At 40.7% G+C, this 23926-nt stretch overlaps 1 protein-coding gene across 5 annotated transcripts in view; it reads right to left on the reverse strand.

The window, feature by feature from the left end:
* Positions 1-23926, reverse strand: part of IGF2BP2 (insulin like growth factor 2 mRNA binding protein 2) — a 1003123-nt gene that overhangs the window by 362418 nt on the left and 616779 nt on the right. For all 5 annotated transcript variants that reach the window (XM_044075951.1, XM_044075950.1, XM_044075953.1 and 2 more), the window contains exon 9: positions 10166-10301. In XM_044075951.1, coding sequence (XP_043931886.1) covers positions 10166-10301 — 136 coding nt within the window. The remainder of the gene's footprint in view (positions 1-10165; positions 10302-23926) is intronic.

The following is a 23926-nucleotide window of genomic DNA, read 5'->3' on the forward strand; positions in this document are numbered from 1 at the left end:
TGACTGCAACAGTGAAACACGAAGAACATCCTAGGAAACTTAAGGTAAAACGGTGCAGCTAATGGTCAGCTGGGTGTTATACAAATGGGAGGAAAACAGCTAATCTGAAATTATTACAGTACTACATGAATTAACAGGGCACTTGAGAAATTTCTTGAATTCAAAGTACTAGCCAAAGCCATCCAGTACAGTTTCATATAAATGATGTTTTGCTAGCTCAGCTAAATTCTGTTCAGTAATTAGGTCACCAATAAGGCATGCAAGGGGGGATTCTATGGAAGTGCTGTGTTTGGACATACAGCCTTTGTAAACTTAAAGAGGATACGCATGGGTCTCAAAATACTGGAATGGGTTGGCTGACTGAAGACAGTGTGTGGCTTTTTTTTTGGGCGGGGTAGGACGATGAAAAAAAAAAACAGTAAACAGGACTGCCACTGGCTTCAAATGGTGGGACATTATACATCAACAGAATGCATCCCTATTTCACTACACGAGGGGTTCTATACAGGTACTAGCACAACCTCTGAAGGACACACACAAACAAACGGCATTACAAGATAAGAATGGATATGTTAAATGAAAACACACAGATGACAGAAATGCTTACCAAGGTGAAAGGATGGGGGTGGTGTTCAGGCAGGTTGCCAGACACAGGAAACAAGTGTCACATATGTGGTTAGTTATTAAGACAATGGGAGGAAAAGTACAGTTTACAAGGAAACATGACAAGTACGCTACTTTTAGAGGTTCAGGTTTGGTGTCACTTTACACAATGGAAACAGGATGTATGATCTGTTCTACTCTTACTGGGACAGAGCTAGTGATGGACTCCCTCAACACTATAACCTTTGCTACTTTTAGTGTTATAGGTCATGTGAAGAGAACACTGCACAATACTCTAGCAAAAAAACTGACTGATCATGCATTTCTGATTAAATTTGAGACTTTGGAAGGAGACCTGGTTTGGAGCAGTCAAACCTGTCAACTGTCCAGAGTTTTGCAGAATGTCCAGATTTTTCCCTCAAAATTATGATGTGTTCCTCACAAAATTTTTGGTTTTCTGGCACATAACTGAAATGATCTGAGGAATGAAATTAGTAATAATGTCATACATTTCAGGTTTAGACTTCATATCTTTTTACAAAATGCATTTTAATGCATAGCCTGTTATACCACTAACTGTATACGTTTATGAGCAACTTTTAAAATCTGTCCCTGTTTTTGGGCCTTTGTATCCCCATTATGTCAGGCTTTGTCCAGATTTCTTGGGCTAAGAGACTGAGAGGTATGGGCACAGTGCAACAAGAGACTCCATACAAATAAATCCATCACACATGAACTGTAAGGTACTATGAATTAATTAATCAAATAAATACATAGGAAGTTACTAGGCTAAGGGTCCTATGACCCTTACAAGCCTAGCCAAATTCTACCCTTATTTCCACGATCAGCACCTACTGCCCCTGTCCAAGAGGGACACAGGTGGAACTCCCGGGATGAATTGCCAATGAGGTGCTCTGTTTGACATGAAGTCTGTTGCAAAGGTGTGGTAAAATGCCACATACCAGGTTAAGGTCTAGCAGGTAACCCATGTACCATTTGACTTGAGGATATGCAGCATTTCCAACAAAGCAGGGTCAGAGATCGGCTCTGAGTAGTCTGTATGAAACAGAATAAAGTGACAGTGATTTCAGATGATCCACATAGGACAGATACTGAAGACCTTGGATTTTCCTTGTGAGGAAGCTCTGTGGTCTCTCCATCTGCTGCAGATGCTTGGAAAGGGGGTGTTGTACTCAATTATTGGCCTGATGAGGGAAGAGTACAGGGAGGTTATAACTTCTTTTTTTTCTGGAGGCAATGCCCTTACTTATGAGAAGAGAAATACCGAAAGCCCTTCTTACCACTGTGAAAACATGGTGATCAAAAGTGTGTCCAGGTCTCTCCCCACTGAGTGTGTACTTAGGGTGTCGTTACTGATGTGGTACTTGGCAGGAACATCGCTCTTACCGAAAGGGATGATGAAACATTTTTTTGGACTGAGTCTAAGGCCATAACTTTGCCACCAATCATTTGCTTGTGTAAGACCCTCTTATAGGATGTTGACATAATTTAGAGATTCTATGGTTGCTCCAAGTTTGCAGTCATTAGCAAACTTTGTCAGCCACAGATCTTTAGTTTTTGCTTGCACTTGGGAGAAATAGATTCCAAACAGTAGAGGCCCCAGGACTGATCCCTGTGGAACACCACTGGTTACAGGTCTGCTGTTGAAGGTGGTGTCCCGTATTTTGACTGTGTGTGTTCCATCAGTGAGCCAGTTAGCGACCCATTTAAATAATATAAGGGTTGATACCTAGCTGGGTAAGTTTGTCAATGATGCCTGAGAGGGGGACAGTGTCAAAAGCCTTGGCTAAGTCTAGGTAGACTGTATGCTCAGATTTTCCGCAGTCAAGAGCCTTGGTGAGTGTCTCAAAGTCGTCCACCAGGTTGAACAGGCATGATCTCCCTTTGACAAATCCAAACTGAGTAGGGTCAAGTGTTTGGAGATTACGTACCTCTTTGTTGATAAGGTCCATGATGATTTGCCCCATGGCTTTGCAGATAAGGGTAGTCAAGCTAATAGGTCTATAATTCCTGGGGTCAGTGGATGCACCACCTTTGTGCAAGAGAGTAACTGTGGCTGTTTTCCATTCAGCTAGGATGAAGCTGGTGCTTAAGACTATGACTGAAAAGAGCACCCAATGGTGTTGCTAATTCTTGCTGGAGCCCAAGTAGGACACAGCCTGTGATGTTATCAGGACCTATAAATGCTGTGTTTTTGGCCTTAGAGTGTTTACGACTTGCTCTTTAGAGATACAAGGCAGGGGACAGGTGGTAGGGATGCCATGGGGTACATGTGGCAGGGTAAGGGGAGTAAAGTTTTCACAGAACCTGTTGGCCAACAGGTTAGCTTTGTCCATAGGCTCAGTATATGTGGTATCATTAACTACCAGTTTGGCACAAATTTGGGCCTTTCCTTTTAGGTTGCGGCTGTAACTAAAGAACTCCTTATGTTTGTCCTTAGCTGAGGAAGCTAATTTGGATTAGTAGTTTGCTTTGGAGGACTTCACAAGAAGTCTTATTTGCTTGTTTAAGCTGAGGAGGGTGTGTTCCCAGTTTACGGCTCTTTCCCTCTTACAGCAATTTCTTCCTCTTACTGTAAAGCCTGTTAATAGCAGCTGTCCACCAGGCAGGTTTGCTCTTCTTTGAGGAGCTTGTTTTGGTCCTATCAGGTATGGCTGAGTCAATGCAGTTATGCAAGTGTTTGTATTAAGCACTGGCTGCCAGTTCCATCTGAGGGAGGAGGTGCAGTGAAGCTATTTACACTACATGGTAAGAGGATATAATCTGCTTTGGAGAAGTTTCCCATAAGAAGCCATAAATTAATCAAACTTATGAGGCAATTTCTGGCACAGTGCATTGAAAGCATCTAAAGTCCATCACAGACTAGCAGAAATCTCAAGGTGAATGTGCAAAGTTGCACAATGCTATTCCATGCACAAAACTGAAAGGTGACAAGAATTAATCACATACATTCAAAAAGCAGCAAGGTATAGTCCACCTTCAAAGTGCCACACATTTATTCATCAAATCTAGGAAGAAAGCTGCAAGATACGAAAGGTGTTTAACATGGTGGAACACATTTTCAATTAAGTGTTCAAGAAATGTATACATAAATTCCATTACAAATAACCTAGACCAGTGGTTCCCAAACTTTTTCGGTTCTCATCTCCCTTGATGAATCCAGGTTTTCCCAAGTGGCGTGCATAAAGTGCATAAATCTGAGCAGTTAGCTTTATATGTGGCATTATAGCAGATACAACTTTGGGTACCAAATGCAAAGCAATGCTTTAAAGAGTATATAAAAGTATAAGGTGGCAAGTTGTTAAATGAGTGCAACCATTTAAATAATATATGTATAGCTTCAGAATTTTATAATGTTACATATGAAGTCATTTAAACAAGTATGGTAAACTGTTCAACTTAGTGAACTCTAACAAATGCAAACTAAAAAAATGCACTAGTAACACAGTAACAAACTTTCCGTCTCTCTCTCTCTCTATATATATATATATATATATATATATATATAAACATATATATATATATATATATATAAACATATATATATATATAAACATATATATATATATATATAAACATATATATATATATATTTATATATATATATACACATACACATAAATCAAAAAAATTGTTATAGTAGTCAGAAGTTCAGTTCTAAATTAAGTATGAAACTGTAAGAGAAGCTTCACCCATGAATCATTGCTGATGACTTAGATGACAACTTAACTCACCACATTAAGCTGGTTGGGATTCAAGACCCTCACACTTCAGATATCTGTGTTTATAAATGCAGCTACACAGTCAAAATAACAAGACGAGAGACCTCTACCTAAACAAAGGAATCACTGCCAATGAACACTTCAAAACCACACCAGCATTGATTTTCTTAAAAAAAAAAAAAAAAAGAAACTGTGATCAATAGTTGAACTCAGTAAGCCAAATCCTCATACAGATGAGTCTGAAGTTTTTATAGAGCCCCAGAAGAGAAAGTTGTGTAAAAAATGCAGTTAAAAATAATAGTTCTTATTCTAATGGTGAGCATCGTAAAAGTATGAAATAATCGATAAGCAATGAGACTTAAAAATGCATTAAGTAATTTTAATATCCTAGTATCTAAAAGAACCATGAATGTATGTATGTAATACAACCATAACACTTACTGTTTTGAAAATCATATAGACTCCTTTTTACAGTCTCAAAAATAAACCAATTTTGGAGAAGAATGTAGCTATGAAGTTATCAGTTCAAGAATCACGATAAAGCAAAAGTAACCCACGACAAAGGCTCAAATCAGGAGTTTGTTTGCGTCTTTCGGCTTTTTACCGGTTAGGGGTCGCCACAGCTGAACTCTGGTCCGCTAATGATTGGCAGTAGATTTTTACGTGCTGGCTTGCCAGGCCTAACGCACAACCTTCAACGAAGGAACGCCCATTTTTTAAAAATATACTTCTTTTAGAAAGATGGTCGATCAAGAAAATTTGTATTAAGACTGCAGCTCTTCCATTCCTCCGTATGCACGGTAGTCGGACTCAGCAGCTCACACACACACACACACACACACACACACGCACACACACACACACACACACACACACACACACACACACACACACACACACACACACACACACACACACACACACACACACACACACACACACACACACACACACACACATCCCCTTCCTTCTCATTGACAGCAGCATAGATCTGCCTCTGCTCCATTCCAGTCTTGCAGCACTCGCATCGTGGAAAGCATATATCCATCACCACGGAGCATATATCCACTTGTTCCCGGCTAAACATTTGTAACATTGAGCAGCTGGAAATGGATGCAAGCTCGATTCCAACAGGCTGGCAGTCATCTTACGGAGCTGACATCATCACATGCGTGATGACATCAGCTCAAAAGCTGGGATTTAATTTTTTAAAAACTAAAAGTGCCGGGAAATAAGGGGTGCCAAGCTTATTAGTTCGCGGCACCCCTGTGAGGAAGCCATGGCTCCCCAGAGTGCCACGACGCACACTTTGGGAACCCCTGACCTAGACAAATACCGCTTGGATGTGCTACACAAAACCCACTAGGTCAGAGCTGTTTGTGTAATAATTTTCCATGTCGAGTGGTAGATTACTGGCGTCCTCTCCAGTTCAGCTGGTTAATCTGGGTATCTTGAGACAATGCTACAATTGCCTCATGTACACAGACAACCCTCTCCTCCTCCTAACAAACACAAATACATGTGAGAGATGCAACTATATAGCCAAACTGGAGGCTGAACTCTCTCAACTCAGGGCTGGCATGACCAGCAGGAGGAGATGGTAACCACACACACAACAAACCCAGTCCCACATAGACCTACCACAACTGCAAGCCAAACACATAAAAACACAAAGACATACTTGGAGGCTCTAATAAACTTACCAAAACAACAGAGGCTCCCAAAGCAGACATCCAAAAATCCACCACCTCAAAACAAAACACATGCAACACATACTTCAATAAATCAGTGTGTCAATCAATCACAGCCCTTAAGGCCAAACACCATGCCTGATACACTAGTAATAGGTGACTCTATAGTCAGACACACTGATGTCTCGCTTACCAGGCTGAACAAGGAGAGGGTGACTGTGAGCTGCCTATCGGGAGCTAGGATCCGCCACATAACACACACACTCAGGTCACTCCAAAGCAAGTACAAATATGACTCCGTCATTGTCCATGCTGGCGTGAATGACCTGAGACGTACCTCCCTGGACTACATGAAAAGAGACATAGAGGAGCTCTCTGATTATGTAACCCAGGCTGGTATGACCCTGACCAGCATCTTGCCCTCACCAAGAATGATGCCACAATACAAAGACAAGATGATCAGCTTTAATAATTGGCTCAAGTACTGGTGTCATTCTAAGGGGATCCAATGTCTGTCTGCCTGGGATGACATGTTGGACAAGCCACACTGCTTCGCAAGGGACGGCTTGCACCTGTCACCACTGGGCTTCCGGATATTGGCTAAGGCTCTTGCCACCCCCATAGTGCCTTTTTTAGGCAAGGCTCAAAAGACAAACCCACCTCCTTAGAAAACAAAAATGGAAAAAAACTAAGGGTAATGCTGCTCAATGCCAGAAGTCTAGATCTCAAGATGCAGGCACTCGATGCACTCCTCAGTATGGAGAACATCGACGTCTGTGCAGTAACTGAAACCTGGTTCAAGGCTCCTGAGAGCACCCCAGCGCTACCAGGCTATACCTCTTATGCTTTTCGGGCCCAAAACCCGGGCCGAACCACAAAGGGAGAGGAGTGTCCATATTCATCAAGGACACCCACACCTCCAGGTTAGTAGCAACACATGAAGCATCAGAGACCATACAGGTGCAACTAACCATAGGCAAAACTGCTATACAACTGGTATGTTACAGACCACCCTCCCAATCTCAGGAACCCCACTCAGCCTTCCTGAAGACATTGGAGGACATGAATGCATCACAAAATACCATCATACTGGGAGACTTCAACTACCCAAACATAGATTGGGTACATTATTCTAGCCCTAACATCCTAGCCCAAAGGTTCCTGGAATTCATACATTCAAATGCACTGGAACAACTAGTCACCTCTCCCACTACGGGAGATAATATACTAGACCTGATCATCACAAACATGAGGACAAAATGCTCCACACCGGAGGTATACCCCTCACTAGTGAGATCTGACCACAAACTAATCACACTGGATATACATATCCCACCTCCACCCCCAGCACAAAAGACCACAGTGAAAAACTTCTCAAAAGCAGACTTCACTCTTCTTAAGACTGAGATGGTATCCTTTAAGCCCACTGGGCCAGTGGATACCACATCCCACAATGCCGAATCCTTCACAAATGCTTTCTATGGACATCTCCAAGAATGTATGGATCATGCAATCCCAAATAAATCCAAGTCCCTCTCCACCAAAGGCAAGCGTCCTGTCTGGTGGACCTCAGCCATTAACAAATTGTATAACAAAAGAAGGAAGCTACTGCACGACAGAGCAAAATCCCATAAAGGGAAGACATCTCTGATCAACACTAGCAAAAAACTACATTCTCTCAAAAACTTCCAAGGCCAACTTTGAGAGAAAAATCGCTAAGGACACTAAAGATAACCACAAAGCCTTCTTCAGCTATGTTAGAAACCTGGGCGGAAACCCTCAGATATGCTCAGAGTTAGTTCACAACAAAAAATACACTGAACCCACAGATATTGCCAACATTCTGGCTGACAGGTTCAGTGCAAATTTCTCCCCTCCCTCACCCCCAAAAGAAGAAATACTTATCCCAGCTGAATGTAATCTCCCTGTCATCTCAGATGTCCAAGTGAGAACCGCCCTCAACAAAGCTAAGAACACAGCATCAATGGGACCTGACGGTATCCCGGGTTGCGTGCTACGTGAACTCCAAGAGGAGCTAAACCCACACATAAAAATGCTATTTAACCTTAGCCTTACTACAGGATATGTACCTGAACACTGGCGTACAGCAACAGTGGTCCCACTCCACAAAGGGGGTACCTCTACAGACCCTGGGAACTACCTCCCCATAAGCTTAACCAGCCTGGTCTGCAAAGCTATGGAAAGAATCATTATGGAACTCATAAACAGAGACATAGGGGACCTACAGACACTTGACCCCACCCAGTTCGGCTTTGTAAAGGGCAGATCCTGCCTTTTGAACCTGGTTGACTTTTTCAAACAGTCACTAGAGCCATTGATGAGGGCAAAGCAGTCCATACAGCCTACCTGGACTTGGCTAAGGCCTTCCACACAATACCCCACTCAGGCATCATAGATAAGCTCAACAGCTTAAACGTAAACCCTTATGTCACCAGATGGGTTGCAAACTGGCTAAAGGACAGAACCCATAAAGTTAAAATCGCTGGAGCAATGTCAGACTCAAAGCCAGTCACAAGTGGTGTCCCACAGGGATCTGTCCTGGGACCCCTCTTGTTCGGCATTTATTTCTCAGATGTTAAAGCAAACATGGGAGGGTTGTGGCTGACAAAGTTCACAGATGACTGCAAACTAGGTGCCATAGTCGATACACCAGCGGACACATACATCCTACAAAAGGCCTCACAGAAACGGACAACTGGTGCCGGAGTCATGGCCTTAAACTAAATGCCAAAAAATGTACAGTCATCCCCTTTGAGAAAAACAAAGTACCCACAAATTATCACATAGACAGCAACCCACTGAGTACGGAAAAAGTAATCAGAGACCTAGGGACCCAAGTCGACAGCGACCTCTCATTTGACACCCACGTTGCCAAAGTGGTTAGAAAAACATTCTACCTTGCACACCTTATCATGAAGGGATTCACATCCAGATCCAAGGATGTCATTGTACCTAAACTCCTCCCTCATCAGACCCATGATTGAGTACAATGCCCCATTTGGTATGTACCTCACCCGGCATTTGCAACAGCTGGAGAGACCACAAAAGTACCTCACCAAGAGGATCAAGGGTCTCCAACATATGTCTTATTCTGCCAGACTAAAGAAACTCCAGCTCTATTCAGTAGCATACTGCCTGCTCAGAGGTGATCTCTGCCTGACGTACAAAGCCATGTCCAATCAGGAACTGATGGATATGCTCCACCTCAAAAAATTCAAATCCATCAGGACCACGAGAGCTAAAGACTTAAACCTCGGCACAAGTATGAATAGGACATGCTGGAGGGATAGATTCATAACCCAGAGGCTTCCCATGCTCTGGAACAAGATCCCAGTTCATGTTAGGCAGAGCCCCTCACTGACTCTCTTCAAGAGAAATCTTGATGAGTGGATGAGAGATCGTAAGTTTACCCCAGGGGTCACATCTGTGTCACTACTAGACAGGGGCACAGTAAACTAATTCTATTATACAAGGGGACCTTCAATGTGTCACTACTAGACAGAGGCACAGTATTCTAAATCTATTCTGTGCATTTTTGTACCATTTCATGGGGTGGCGAAAGCCACATCACTATGGCTAGGCTTACAAATGCCCCAGGGCAGATAGCCTAGTACTAAACTATGAAACTATGAAATCCAAGATAGCCTCCAGAGTTAGTTCATCTATGCAGCAGAACATATTCAGGCATGTTATTTTACTCTTTGGTTAAAGTAACACACAAAATACAAGCACTGGATTTCAGTCAGTCATGAGTATTCTAAGATTAAAGGATGCACAGAGACTTACACATTTTAAATATTATCCCAAGAACAATTGCTTGATGTTCCAAGCCCACCCATAGCTCATTCCACTAATCTCAGAGATATGCAACTAACTATATTACTCTTATCACACATTTGCTTTTTCAAATGCAAAGCAGTTTGTACTAGCCAACAGTGTAATCTCATCAGCAATAATAAGAAAACATTTAATGCTTCTGGTATATGTCCATTTTGTAAAACATTTTTTATTGTCCATCATTTTTTTCAGTACTGTGAAGACAAAAAAATTACTTTAATCTCTTTCAAATGCAAAATACGTTTGAAAAAAATTAAAAAACAAACTTACATTAATAGCAATGATATCATTCTCATATGCTTCTCTAAGTTTCTTCATTATTTCTACTTCTGCCTTTGAACACGCCTCTATAGTGCCTTTAACTGTAATGGTCCTCTCAGGGTTATAAATCGTTAAATCCTGCAACCTAAGCAAATACAACAAAACACATTTAAGATGAAAAAGAGCACACATGTTAATGGACATTTACTGTGCTAGCAAGAAGCACCAATCATTTTTTAAAGCTAGTAAACAATAATATTATGAAAACTGATGAGGCAGCCTATATTCTGAACCTGAAATGTCATGACATCATACCAAATGTTCCATAAACACAGATTCTCTCTACTGTTTCAGTGAAGTTTACAACAGTTGTGCTGTTCTGTGACAGAAGGCATCAGATATGTTAGCATAATGACAGCAGATTATCTCCTTATGATTAAAACCATTCAGCCACATGAAAAGGTAAAAGTCAAATATAAAACGAAAAAAACAGGGAGAAGGAAATGTTATGAGCTAAGGAAGAACAGAAGGTAAAAACATCAACAAGAGAAACTAACATCCCAAACATGTCCACTGCTAATACTAATACAGAAGGAAAAGAGGAGGAAGTGAACACAGCAGGTGTGTGCAATACTGAACATGACGCAATGCAGCTTAGATCCGCTGTGTTGAGAGATGATGCACAGCAGTGACCTTTCCACATTCTCTTTGGGTCAAAGAGCCAGCATGCAGCATTGACCATGTCATGATGTAGCTTAGGACCCATATGCCACAATGTGGTTAAGGGCCACCGGTGCCACTAGAAAGAAGGTGCGGGAATGAAGTAGGGCAGACTCCAAACAAATAGGAAGCATGGTAATTAGGAATACTGAGATGTGCCAGCAACTAACATCAGAACAGTCACTCTGAGGGAACATTACATTGGGAATAAAAAGACTGTGCACATGTGCACTGGTACAAGGAAGAATGGAATAAAGTGTGGTTCTGTGATGCAGTCAGTGTCACTAAATCTGATACAAGAAGGACTGCCAAGGATGGGAGGGGAATGCAGAGTGAAGGATAACAAAATATTTAGAGCCAAGAGACATTAAGAAAAACAGTATAGAAAGACTAAGAAAAACAGAAGTTATGTACTTATCATAATGCTGGATCTTTATTTTCTCTAGTTCATCCACTTAAAATCTCCACCATTAGGCAGATCTGATCTAGTAAAGGATCGCCTCAACAAGCACTCAAGCTCCTTCTCTGTTTTCATTATGCACCTGTCCTCTACATTTCCTAGGATTTTTGCTACTTATTTCTCAGGGAAGGAACCAACAGTCTGTACAAGGAAGGCAGTAAAAGGAGGATAGGCTAGTAGTTCTACTAGGTAAGCCTGGTTAAAGGGTATGTGACAGTTGGAAGAGGGATGGAGGGTGGATCGTCAGACCAAGGATAACAATGTTCCAGTGATATGGAAAGTACATAACTTCTCCATCTTATATAATCTGGTCTGTCCACTTTGAATTACAGGGCAGATTCCCTAGCTACCTGCTTTCTTGGGAGGAATCATGACAGAATGCCCTTGAAGATGTGGCCCCAAAAGAGGACCTCTGTCTGCAGATGATGTCCATTTTATAACGTTAAGAGAAGGTGTACAGTGTAGTCCAAGTTGCTGCCATGCAAATATCATTGACCGAACTCCTGACGAAGAATGTAGAAGTTACCATGGATCTAGTGGAATGAGTGTTCGGCTCTGATTATAGTGTTTTGATTTTGGAGTGGTATATGAAGGTTACAGTTTGAAAGCCATCTGGACAAGGTTGCTTTGGATTCTGAGGCCCAGACTATAGGGTACATTGGAAACAAAGAGTTGAGTGCCCCTCTTGATTCCTTTTGACCATGCAACCAGAATCACAACTCAAAGGATAAATAAACAAAAAATAAGTAAAATGATGGGTAGGAAAAGAGTTCCAGATATGGTTCCACAAGCCAAAGCTGCTTCTTCAAATGAGGCCACAGGAAAGGGAAAGAAATACGTCTAGGACAGAATGGGGCTAGGACAGAATGAGGCTACTCTTGAGCTTTCTCCTTTCACTAAAGTGCATATTGTACTTTCTTTATTGTCTCTAGATATTTCTGTTAAATTCTATGTAAAACAGACACTGTACCTGTCAATGTTGTTCTTGTTTTATTGGAGCTTTTCTTCCCGGGCCTCTGCTGAAAATGGGCTCACACCCAGATGGACTATCCCGGTCAACAAATGTAAAATAAATAAATAAAATAAAAATGAGGCCACAGGAAAGGGAAACATATGTGTCTGGGACAGAATGGGGCTATGACGGTTATGAAGGTCTTGCACGCAGATGCTTTCTGAAAGAATTTCACTGTTAGTGGAAAAGAAAGAAAGGCACAGAGAAGAGAAGGCCAAGTGGACACTGACAGACCAGTGTCTCTCAGGGGGATTGCCCCTGTGGAAATATTAGGGTGAAGCAGCTGATGCAATTAGCACTGACAGGCGATTCAAACAGATTGCAGAAAGGCTAGCCCCAGCAACAAAATATTAACTATTACTGACGGGTCAAGAGACTTCTTGTGCAACATCAAAATCAACCTACAGATCCTGTCCACAATGTAGTTGGTTTGAAATGGAATATGCATTACTACAAGAAAGTGCTGTGAAGACATCACCCTCTGTCACACTCCTGACCTGGTCCCTCCCTCCTTGTTGATATATCTATATACCATACTAATGTCTGATAGCACAGAAATCTCATCAAGTGGGAGGCAGTCCTGTTAGCAATTGTTAAACAGACAATGGTTAATTCTCCACCAAACATTTATTACTCTTCGTTTCTGTCAATCTTATCCACACAGCAATTAACACGATTTAGTATAAATTGTACACACACATTACCACTGTCTAAGTGATGTATTTCAGGATTAGTGGTAGCTTGTAGTTTCAATGAGAAGACCCTTTTCTCTCATCCAGAGTAACAATGACCACAGATGTCTCCTTTCTACAGTGCTGGTAATTTTAAGGGAAGAATGGTCCAGAGTATGTGGACAGAACAAGAGGCAAATTTTCTGAAATATCCTAGAGATGAGGGCAGTCTTCCTAGTATTAAAGGCATTAGAGACTATTATTAATGAATGTCTTACTGCTGTTCTCTGTGCTGAATTTGGATTCTTCAGTTATGTTACTCTTTCCTCTGCTACAACTGAATGTACCTTTTGGAAAGGACTGATACTTACTTGGTCTACTTGTTATATAATGCAACTTTATTATACACTCTCCACTACTAATTGTATTATCTTACTGCTCTGTGAGCCTGGGTTGTGGATGGAAAGGGTTAGTAGACCACTTCATTTAACCAGTAAACAAACAGAAATAAACAAACAGGCTCTAATACTCCTTGGGACAACAACATATCCAATAGGATTTGGGAACACTAGTGTGTTTAGATCTTTGGTGACAGAGGGATCCCTGACTGAAGTGAAACAGACGGCCATTAACGTTTGTAGCAATGGATTACTTTCAGCACCCAAGCATCTAATGTTATTTGTCTCCAGAGAAGTAAAAACTGGAAAGATTACCTGTAAGTATGGAGGGATGGTTGGGTTCAGGAAGAGAGGCAGGGTACACATGTAATGTCAGTCAAGCTGTTATCTTATAAAAGGAGGAAACTTGGGATCCATTCCCTTTTTATTTTGAGTTTCACTACCATTTTTGCGTGAACTGCTGTTTTGAGGATTTCTATTGAGAATGTTTAAGGGGTTTATGAAAGAAAGTCTCAGTGCTGGAAGGACAATTAATTTGGCACTTAGGGACAGGAGATAGAGAAGAACAATGTGTTTGGCACTTACGGACAGGAGACAAAAAGAGTTGTTTGACATTGACACCACCCCAAAACACTTACTGCATTTTTCTATCTCTTCAAATTATGTTAAGTACCACAGCCAAGGAATGTATAAAAATAAGTATTTTGCCACAAATGCTTTTAAAATAAGGGTCTTAACACCTTCAGAAAAATTCTGCAGTCTGACCCAGACATTCCTGCTCATCACTGTACCTGAAGCAGTGGTTCTGAATACTGTATCCACTATATCATATGCACACTGGAGGGCATGGTAATTTGGGAGGCAGAAATTACCATACTTAAACTGGAATTAATGTCTGAAATAGGTTAGCAATAAATTGGTGCATATTAGCAAGGACAGAAAGTAAGTATTTTGCCATATGCACCCATCAGGCTAGTTGCTTTAAAAGCTAAAGTGGAAGAGACAAACATCACCCCAAATCTGACAAAGATCTTATTCCCATTTTTATTAGGGGTAGGATTAGATGAAAAAAATGGTTTTGAACTACTATCCCTTTCCAAAGAAATAACAGCTGGTCAGCAGTGTGCTTTCTGAAAAGAATCTAAAGACAGTATGGCATCTTATACAGTCTGTCTGTTTTCCTTGGAACACAGGGTCATGAATCAGAAGAGGAGAAAGCAATTTTAAAAGCATCCCCCAAAGTTCCCAAGACTTCAGGAATAGCTAAATGCTTTGGGGAATCCATACTAAGCAACTTATAGTATATCTTTTTGAGATTCATTAATCCCCTCCCCCACCTAAAATAATTATTTCATCTTAAAAATGTTTTCAGAGAATGAGTGATTTCTTAGGAGAATCTGGAGACCGGGCATCCTTAGATTCAGATTCAAGGTGACTAGGAAAAGGAAGCTGTGAAGCATAGTCATCTTCATTATCTGATTCAGAGATGACCTCCACTTTGGAGGAAAAAAAAAGAGATCTTTTAACCTGGGTAGAAATTGGGAGTGGAAGGCTGGAAAGCCTGTATTGCCTTAAACAGCAATTAACAAACAATACCATCTAAACCAAGCAAACAATACGCCTATGTAGGTAACTAAAAAAAATTAGCAGATTCACAGAATTTACTTTAGCAAGCTACATTCCCTTGTGTATACAATACTTAGTCCAAATCCAAACTCTAAACATCTAATTGTAAATGCTGTTCAGTACAAAGAGAATGACAATAATTTGTGCCTTTGCACTCACTGTTTATTTTACAAACCACTCTCTCTCTCACTACTTGGCAATATCCTTCTTTGATGTCAGCAATGGCCAATGAGCAGGCAGAAAAAGAATGAGTTGTAAGCAGGTTCACAGTCCTACTAACACACATGACTCTTTCATAGACTCAGAAGAAACTCCTACGACTACCACTCATGATCGGGCATTTATGTAATCAACCCATTTTGACACAACCAAAGAAAAGTCAGGTCTGCCCAAAGCTAACTAGTGACAGCTGGAGGTTGGAGAGAAGATTCACTCACTGGATACTTACCACCACTCTCTCGAAGAATGAGAGCATTTCCAGCCCAGAGGTCTATGAATAGCTAACAGTAAGAGAAGAGCAAGGGTCCCCTGTAACAAACTAGTGTCTCTTCTGGGCCAACAATCTCTGGTGGACCTCAAGAAACTACTTCTAAAGATAACCACCTCTAGGAAAGGAGTATCCAAGATAGCCTTGCAGAGCTCATCATGCAGACAGAAAAAGTACATCCAAGCTAGTCTTTTACAGCCTCCTTAGCAATGGTATTTACAGTGTCTACTACACACCAAGAGGAAAATATCATGCCGAGGATTCCCTGGTATACCAAAGGTTCTAGCTAAAGCCTGGCTCATTAAGCTACTAGAGCTCATTAGGAACTAGGAAAGGAAGACACAATTAAAATGACAGAGTCCCAAAGGGGCAAATGAGAATGTACCTCCTGCTCATTGTATCCAAGGATCTAGATCCATTATTAAAAGAGAAAGTCACATCTAGTGGTAAAGCACAAGTCCTATACTGTTAGAAATCACAAGAGTCATCCAGAGTGGAAAAAAAATAAAAGAATGAAAGGTCTGTGAAGAAAAGGCTTATAATAGAGGCTACCGTCTTTTTGGGTGGATAACCAAAAATGTAGGCAATTCCACGTCCAAAGAATAGCCTTCCAAAAGAATTTCCAAGACAGGGAAGATTCTGAATGGTTACCAACTCACGCAGGTAGAAAGGATACTTCTTGAAAATAAGTGGATCAGCTCAAGGAAGACCTCAGCAAACAAGATCAACCCAAACCAAAAGACATTTTTATGGGAAAAAGTTAAATAAGGAGACTAGTACACCCAATCCAGATTCTTACGGTTCCCACACTCTCAAGCCTGTTGAGACAATGCTGAGAAACAGAAGCCTGTGCGAAGAAACAATAAGACCCGCCATCCTCACTAACAGCAGCCCATTATCACCTGCAGCAGGTAGGTGACAGCTGCACATTGCAGGGATGGAGACAAGGCTACATTATTGGGGTGAAACTCTGTTAAAAGCATCTCTATCATCAAAAGGTCTAAAAGAGGCCCAGCACAGCTGATTATTTCTGCTGAAGAAAAAATTGTCTCGTATGCCACTTAGAACAATTTGCAAAACGAATCAAAAGACCAAAAGTTCCAGTACCAAAGCCAGCTCAACCGATGACAGAAAGAACAAGTGCATATGAAACAGAAGGACCCACTCAACCCTCATCATCATCTCATCATTTCAAGAGTAGGAAAAAGAAGCAAGCCCTTTGAGCCAAAGTTCAACAATGTACACCTACCACAAAGACTCAAAGGTCCACTCCACATGAAATGGTGAACCAGCAAAAAAAAAAAAATCCATTGTGGGGAAGGTGACAAAATGCATGTCCTTGGCCTCCTACCCACAGAGCAGCTGAGGTGGAAGCATGTTTCTAAATGCATACTGTCAAAAAGAAAAACAGGATCATAATCTCTCAGATGAGGAGCAGATCAATGCCAGCGAGTTTCAGACACTGCTGCAGGTAATGTTGGGTGCTGTGCACTTTCACTTGACTTTTCTATAAACCCTGCTTAGTATTGTGAAGGTGAGATTTCAGTCAATTATTGTACCCTTCATTTTGTTCAGATACATCAAGCAGTTCCTGAAGTGATTATAGTGTGAAATGATATTTATAGTAACAAAGGAAAGGCAAACGTTGCAAAACAGTGTAATAGGAACCCTCCCAGTGATACAAATTATGAGGGAATTTTAATGAGCTATTACAATGAACTGGGGGACTGTGAGGACTTCAAGGCATCCCTGTGCATTCTGGAATGCTCTGACAAGTGTCTTGTGGGCATGCGTGCTCTTACAGAGTTTGAGATGAAAAACTGAAGAGGATGCTGAGATTGCTCTCAGGAGAGAGAAGCCAGCAGATAACTTTAAGCAACAGACACTGAAGGGAGTTCACAGCATTTCTAGGTTGAATCATGCAAAAAGAATGAAAGGTCAGTGTTAAAGGTTAAAAGGATGCTAGAGTTTACAGCTTTGGGAGGGGGATCTAAAGTTTAAAGTATTCACTTTTTATACAGAATACTAGTAAGGCCAAATCTGCAGTCATTCCACTCATTGAAAAGAAGAAACAAGATTAGTCTGGCAGCTTACAAGTTCAACTTACTAAAATGGCGAAGTGCACTGTTTAGGTAGAGGTTGAGAAAAATCGCTAAGGACACTAAAGATAACCACAAAGCCTTCTTCAGCTATGTTAGAAACCTGGGTGGAAACCCACAGATATGCTCAGTGTTAGTTCACAACAACAAAAAATACACTGAACCCACAGATATTGCCAACATTCTGGCTGACAGGTTCAGTGCAAATTTCTCCCCTCCCTCACCCCCAAAAGAAGAAATACTTATCCCAGCTGAATGTAATCTCCCTGTCATCTCAGATGTCCAAGTGAGAACCTCCCTAAACAAAGCTAAAAACACAGCATCAATGGGACCTGACGGTATCCCGGGTTGCGTGTTACGTCAACTCCAAGAGGAGCTAAACCCACACATAAAAATGCTATTTAACCTTAGCCTTACTTCAGGATATGTACCTGAACACTGGCGTACAGCAACAGTGGTTCCACTCCACAAAGGGGGTACCTCTACAGACCCTGGGAACTACCGCCCCATAAGCTTAACCAGCTTGGTCTGCAAAGCTATGGAAAGAATCATTATGGAACTCAAACAGAGACATAGGGGACCTACAGACACTTGACCCCACCCAGTTCGGATTTGTAAAGGGCAGATCCTGCCTTTTGAACCTGGTTAACTTTTTCGAAACAGTCACTAGAGCCATTGATGAGGGCAAAGCAGTCCATACAGCCTACCTGGACTTGTCTAAGGCCTTCGACACAATACCCCACTCAGGCATCATAGATAAGCTCAACAGCTTAAACGTAAACCCTTATGTCACTAGATGGGTTGCAAACTGGCTAAAGGACAGAACCCATAAAGTTAAAATCGCTGGAGCAATGTCAGACTCAAAGCCAGTCACAAGTGGTGTCCCACAGGGATCTGTCCTGGGACCCCTCTTGTTCGGCATTTATTTCTCAGATGTTAATGTTAAAGCAAACATGGGAGGGTTGTGGCTGACAAAGTTCACAGATGACTGCAAACTAGGCGCCATAGTCGATACACCAGCGGACACATACATCCTACAAAAAGGCCTCACAGAAACAGACAACTGGTGCCGGAGTCACGGCCTTAAACTAAATGCCAAAAAATGTATAGTCATCCCCTTTGGGAAAAACAAAGTACCCACAAATTATCACATAGACAGCAACCCACTGAGTACGGAAAAAGTAATCAGAGACTTAGGGACCCAAGTCGACAGCAACCTCTCATTTGACACCCATGTTGCCAAAGTGGTTAGAAAAACATTCTACCTTGCACACCTCATCATGAAGGGATTCACATCTAGATCCAAGGATGTCATTGTACCCCTAAACTCCTCCCTCATCAGACCCATGATTGAGTACAATGCCCCATTTGGTATGTACCTCACCCGGCATTTGCAACAGCTGGAGAGACCACAAAAGTACCTCACCAAGAGGATCAATGGTCTCCAACATATGTCTTATTCTGCCAGACTAAAGAAACTTCAGCTCTATTCAGTAGCATACCGCCTGCTCAGAGGTGATCTCTGCCTGACGTACAAGGCCATGTCCAATCAGGATCTGATGGACATGCTCCACCTCAAAAAATCCAAATCCATCAGGACCACGAGAGCTAAAGACTTAAACCTCGGCATAAGTATGAATAGGACATGCTGGAGGGATAGATTCATAACCCAGAGGCTTCCCATGCTTTGGAACAAGATCTCAGTTCAGATAGGCAGAACCCCTCACTGACTCTCTTCAACAGAAATCTTCATGAGTGGATGGGAGATCGTAAGTTTACCCCAGGGTCACATCTGTGTCACTGCTAGACAGGGGCACAGTAAACTAATTCTATTATATAAGGGGACCTTCATTGTGTCACTACTAGACAGAGGCACAGTATTCTAAATTTATTCTGTATATTTTTTGTACCATTTCATGGGGTGGCAAAAGCCACATCACTATGGCAAGGCTTACAAATGCCCCAGGGCAGATAGCCTAGTACTATACTATGAAACTATGAAAATTTCAAACAGCTAGGTATAAAATGAAGATATAATACACAAGTATTGCACTATCAGTCAGCATGCAAATGAGGTGGAGTTTAAGAGGAGAGAAGAGGACAAGAGGGCTAACAAATAGAAAGACTGTTCAAAACAGATTTAAACAGGGAAGTTGTTAACAAAGCTGAATGTCTCTAGTGTTTGCCATGTGCCATGAGGTGAATTAAATTTCGAATTTTTGTGATTAAAAAATGAAATATGACACAAAGTTGACTGAGTTAGTAAAAGTTAGTTAGTAAAAAAAAAATCATACCCTTTGTAATGATGGCTAGCAATGGATACAGCAGTTGACTTAACTAGAACTAACGTGCAGATGGTAATCAAGAAGTCGCTTTCCAACAGCAGTGTGGTAAAAGAATAATTTGAATGTCAAGGAGAAAATAAAAAGTTTGGAAGATGTGACTTTTGGACTGCGGCACACATTTGGACTGCTGAACAGTTATAGTAAGATACTACATTTGCAGTTAATATTATCAAGATTTTGCACTGATTACAAGAGGGTGCATTCCAATGCTATAACAAGCAACCAAGAAATCAACTGCAGATTCAATTTACATTCACTTTTATTTATTTATTTTTCTGCTGGATCATGTGATGTACAGATCTTAATTATTCTCCTCCAGACCTTTGCTGGAACTATAGTATGCTGAGAGCAAAGACATTAAACATAAATGACTGCTATTATGTTACCTCAGAAGACTGCTTTTCACATGTCTACAATTTATATGCCTTAACTGTAAACTACTAAACATGGCAGACAGCCTTCTTCCCTGCTGGAAGGTAAAATTTCTTGTTTTGAAGATGTGCATAGTTTTGTGTGCTTTCTACAAGTTAATAGAAGATGGAGTGGTTTGTATTTAATTTTTTGTTTGAGGGTTTTCATTAAAATAAAAATTCTTTAAAAATGTGACAAAGGTTCAAATGGAGATAAGAAGAAACTGTACAAAAGATCAGCCTGCCAAACATTAGTATATGCAAGTAACATAAAAGCTGGAAATAAACATTTAAAAAATCTTTTATATATAGGTGGAAGCAATATATTTTTATCATGATGGGTATGCTGTTCATATTATCCTAGAACATGAATTGCCTTACAGGTACAGATAAAAAGGAAATGGTATTGAATTATACTGAGAAATGCAGAGTGCAAATAGCACTGCTGTAGGAGACACGTTTGGAAAGAAATGAGCATGTACATTGGACAAAGACAGTATTTCAGTATGGATATTCAGCAGAATATCAATGACAGAGGAAAAGGGGAATAATTATACTAATTGCTAGAGTGGCTCCAATAGAAACAAATGAGAGGCTAAAAAGACAAAAATGGTAGATTTGTGGTAGTACGGGGCCTATTGGCAAGAGAGGAGGAGGATGATAACGGCATGTATACATATTCAAACAAAAACTGCTACTATGGAACTTAAGAACATTTTGGGAGAAATAATCAGCTTTCAGCAAGGATTATTTATAGGTGGCCACTGGAATGCAATAGTGATGTACCAGGTGGACCTAGAAGGTTCAGTATAAAAAAGGGTAATTTCTGTAGAAATTTATAAAAATATTTGATAATGAAGATGTGAACTCAACAGGAACTCGGACAGAATTTGCATTTCATTCTGGAAGGTACAGTAACTGGGCTAGACTGGATAAAAAATTATATTTCAGAGGAACATGTGCATTTAACTGAAGGCTTCAACACACATCATAAAACTTCTGATCATGCACCAATAAAAACTAAGATTAAAATACAGGGTAATGAAGTGAAAATAAGACACAGACACTTTCCCACCTACTTGTTAAAAAGAGAGTAATTTAAGGAATGGGTAGTGGAAATACTCAAGAATTATTAGGGAAGATAGGAGTTTAAAAATGGGGTTGAAATGAAAGAAATATGGTTGAGAAGTAACAGAAATTACTTAGAGGGGTTGACAGAGTTTAAAGTATTGCAGTACAAGGTGAATCTCACAGAACATGAGAAGGAGCAAATGCAGTGTGTTAAAGAAAAAAAAGTCTGTGTCTAGATAATATGTAAGAGTTTGGAGCAATTGCAGTTAAGCAACTATTTTTAGATAATAAAACCAGAGCATAAAAACTCTTTTCACAAAGAGTTAGGCAACAGAACTGTGAAAGGGTTACAGAGGCGCCGGAAGATGTTGAAGACTGGGGGGGGGGGTTACAGGGGCACTTCGTGATCTAAAAAGGACAATTTTTTAAAACTATTTACTACCATAATATAGGTTTACTTGGAGGACATTTTAAGCTTAGTCTGTTTCCATTTTGGTGCATGAATTAACATTTCCTGATTGGTCTTACCTATCCCGTGGCTGATAATTGTATATTAGCCCTAGTGAGAATAAATGTGATCACACTGTAGATAATTTGAGGGGACTCATGTAAGGGATGCAGCATTTAGGAACTGCCTCTATCCATTAGTGGCACAAGGGGCAATCCTGGAGTACATTTTCTATTACCCATCCTTGGATCCAAGTTGCATTTGAAAATGGACAGGAATGAGTTTTGTTTTACTCGAATGGATAGTTTGTTCTGGATGTATATCCATCTCTCCACAACATTCACTTTAGATACCTGGACTGAGCATTTCTGATGCCATTTCACTTGCTGATGTTCAGTAGGTCCATCTGTATTAGGCCAGAGGATGCCTTCTATGCCAGACACATCACCTCTAAGCACTCTGTAGGATACTGAGTATAGTGATAAATCTTTGAGGTAGCCCATGCAAGACCTACTGCTTAGGACTTGCATCCTTTTAGCAAGGTATCTCCGTGGGTATTCCAATTGTTGCATGGGTCTGGACAGATATATGCCAAAGTGGGCATTATACAAAATGATTGACCTAATGAGGGCTTTGTAAAGGGTGACAATAACATCTCTATGTCTAGTCACAATAAATTTGTTTATAAACTGTGCAATATAGAAAGACTTACTTAAGACTCTGGGCACATGTTGGTCAAAAGTTGGGTCACTGTACACACAAGTTCCCAAATGCCAAACAACTGGGTCAGTTCTCAGGGGGCACTGTCAATTTGGCAGTACCGTAGAGTAGATGACTTCCCAAAGGATACGATAATGTATTTCTTGGAGTTTAGTTTCAATTCCTGATTCTGGCACCAGTTACTTGGGACAAACCTTCTGCATGATGATGAAGTAATTTGGGGTTTCAATAACTGCTCCTAGCTTGCAGTCATCTCAAACTTAGTCAGCCAAAGCCCGTTGGTATTTCCTTTTACTTTTGAGATGTATATGCCAAACAGAAAAACTCAGCACCAAACCATGGGGGGACACCATTGGTGACTGGTCTCTTCCCCTATTTTGATCTCCTGCACCCTGTGAGCAAGCATACATGTATACATTCTTTGATTCACCTTCCAGAATGTATTAACCTGATTGTATTGGAACCTAGTCGGACTTTCCCAGTCAACAAATGTTAAATAAATAAAATAAAATAAATAAATAAATATTCCTTGTATAATACAGCACCACTTGTTAGAATGAGTTTTAAATTTGTAGTTTGGAGCAGTCTTCTAGTGAGCAATGAAACAAGATGTATGAATCAATAATGACAAAACTACCCATTTCAGAGCATTTCAACCATAAAAGGCCACTCAAAACTTCTGTCATTAAAATCCTCCAATATCAGTAAATATGCAAAATCTCTGCACAAGTAAGTCATATAAATTCCACATCAAAGGGATCTGTAACTAATGAAGAGGTTGCTGCTAGCAAACAACTTTATATTCCATTGTTTCTTCTACAAATAAAGTGCTTGTTGCCCTTGAAGAATAAATTGCCTATGCTACATTAAAAAATAAGCTAGTAATTTTGCAATGGGGAATGGATGGCAAACTGATAATGGGTTCAGTTACTAAGTAACTCCTTCAAATGAGGACATTCATAGGACTTTAGCATCCACTCCCATTTACAGTACAACACAGTACAGTATCAGCAATCCATCTGCATACTGTGGGAGTAGAACCCACAGTCTTCTGCATCAAGAGCAAGTATACTACCTGTTGTGCTACTAACAATGCAAGCAACTTGGCATAAGTAGCATTAAACTTCACATCCCCTGACGCTCTCAGCTCCATGTAAAATCCACTTGATGATCAACTAAATCTATTGACTTCACAGCACAAGAAATATGGAAAAAGCCAAAATTTAATTGGGGGGGGGGGGGGGGCAAAGGCCCAAAACCAGGGACACATTATAAATATTGCTTGTATAATCTTAGAAAGTTG

Source organism: Protopterus annectens, chromosome 6.part1, assembly GCF_019279795.1.
Source record: "Protopterus annectens isolate FY-2018-M chromosome 6.part1, PAN1.0, whole genome shotgun sequence".
NCBI classification, from domain to species: Eukaryota; Metazoa; Chordata; order Ceratodontiformes; family Protopteridae; genus Protopterus; species Protopterus annectens.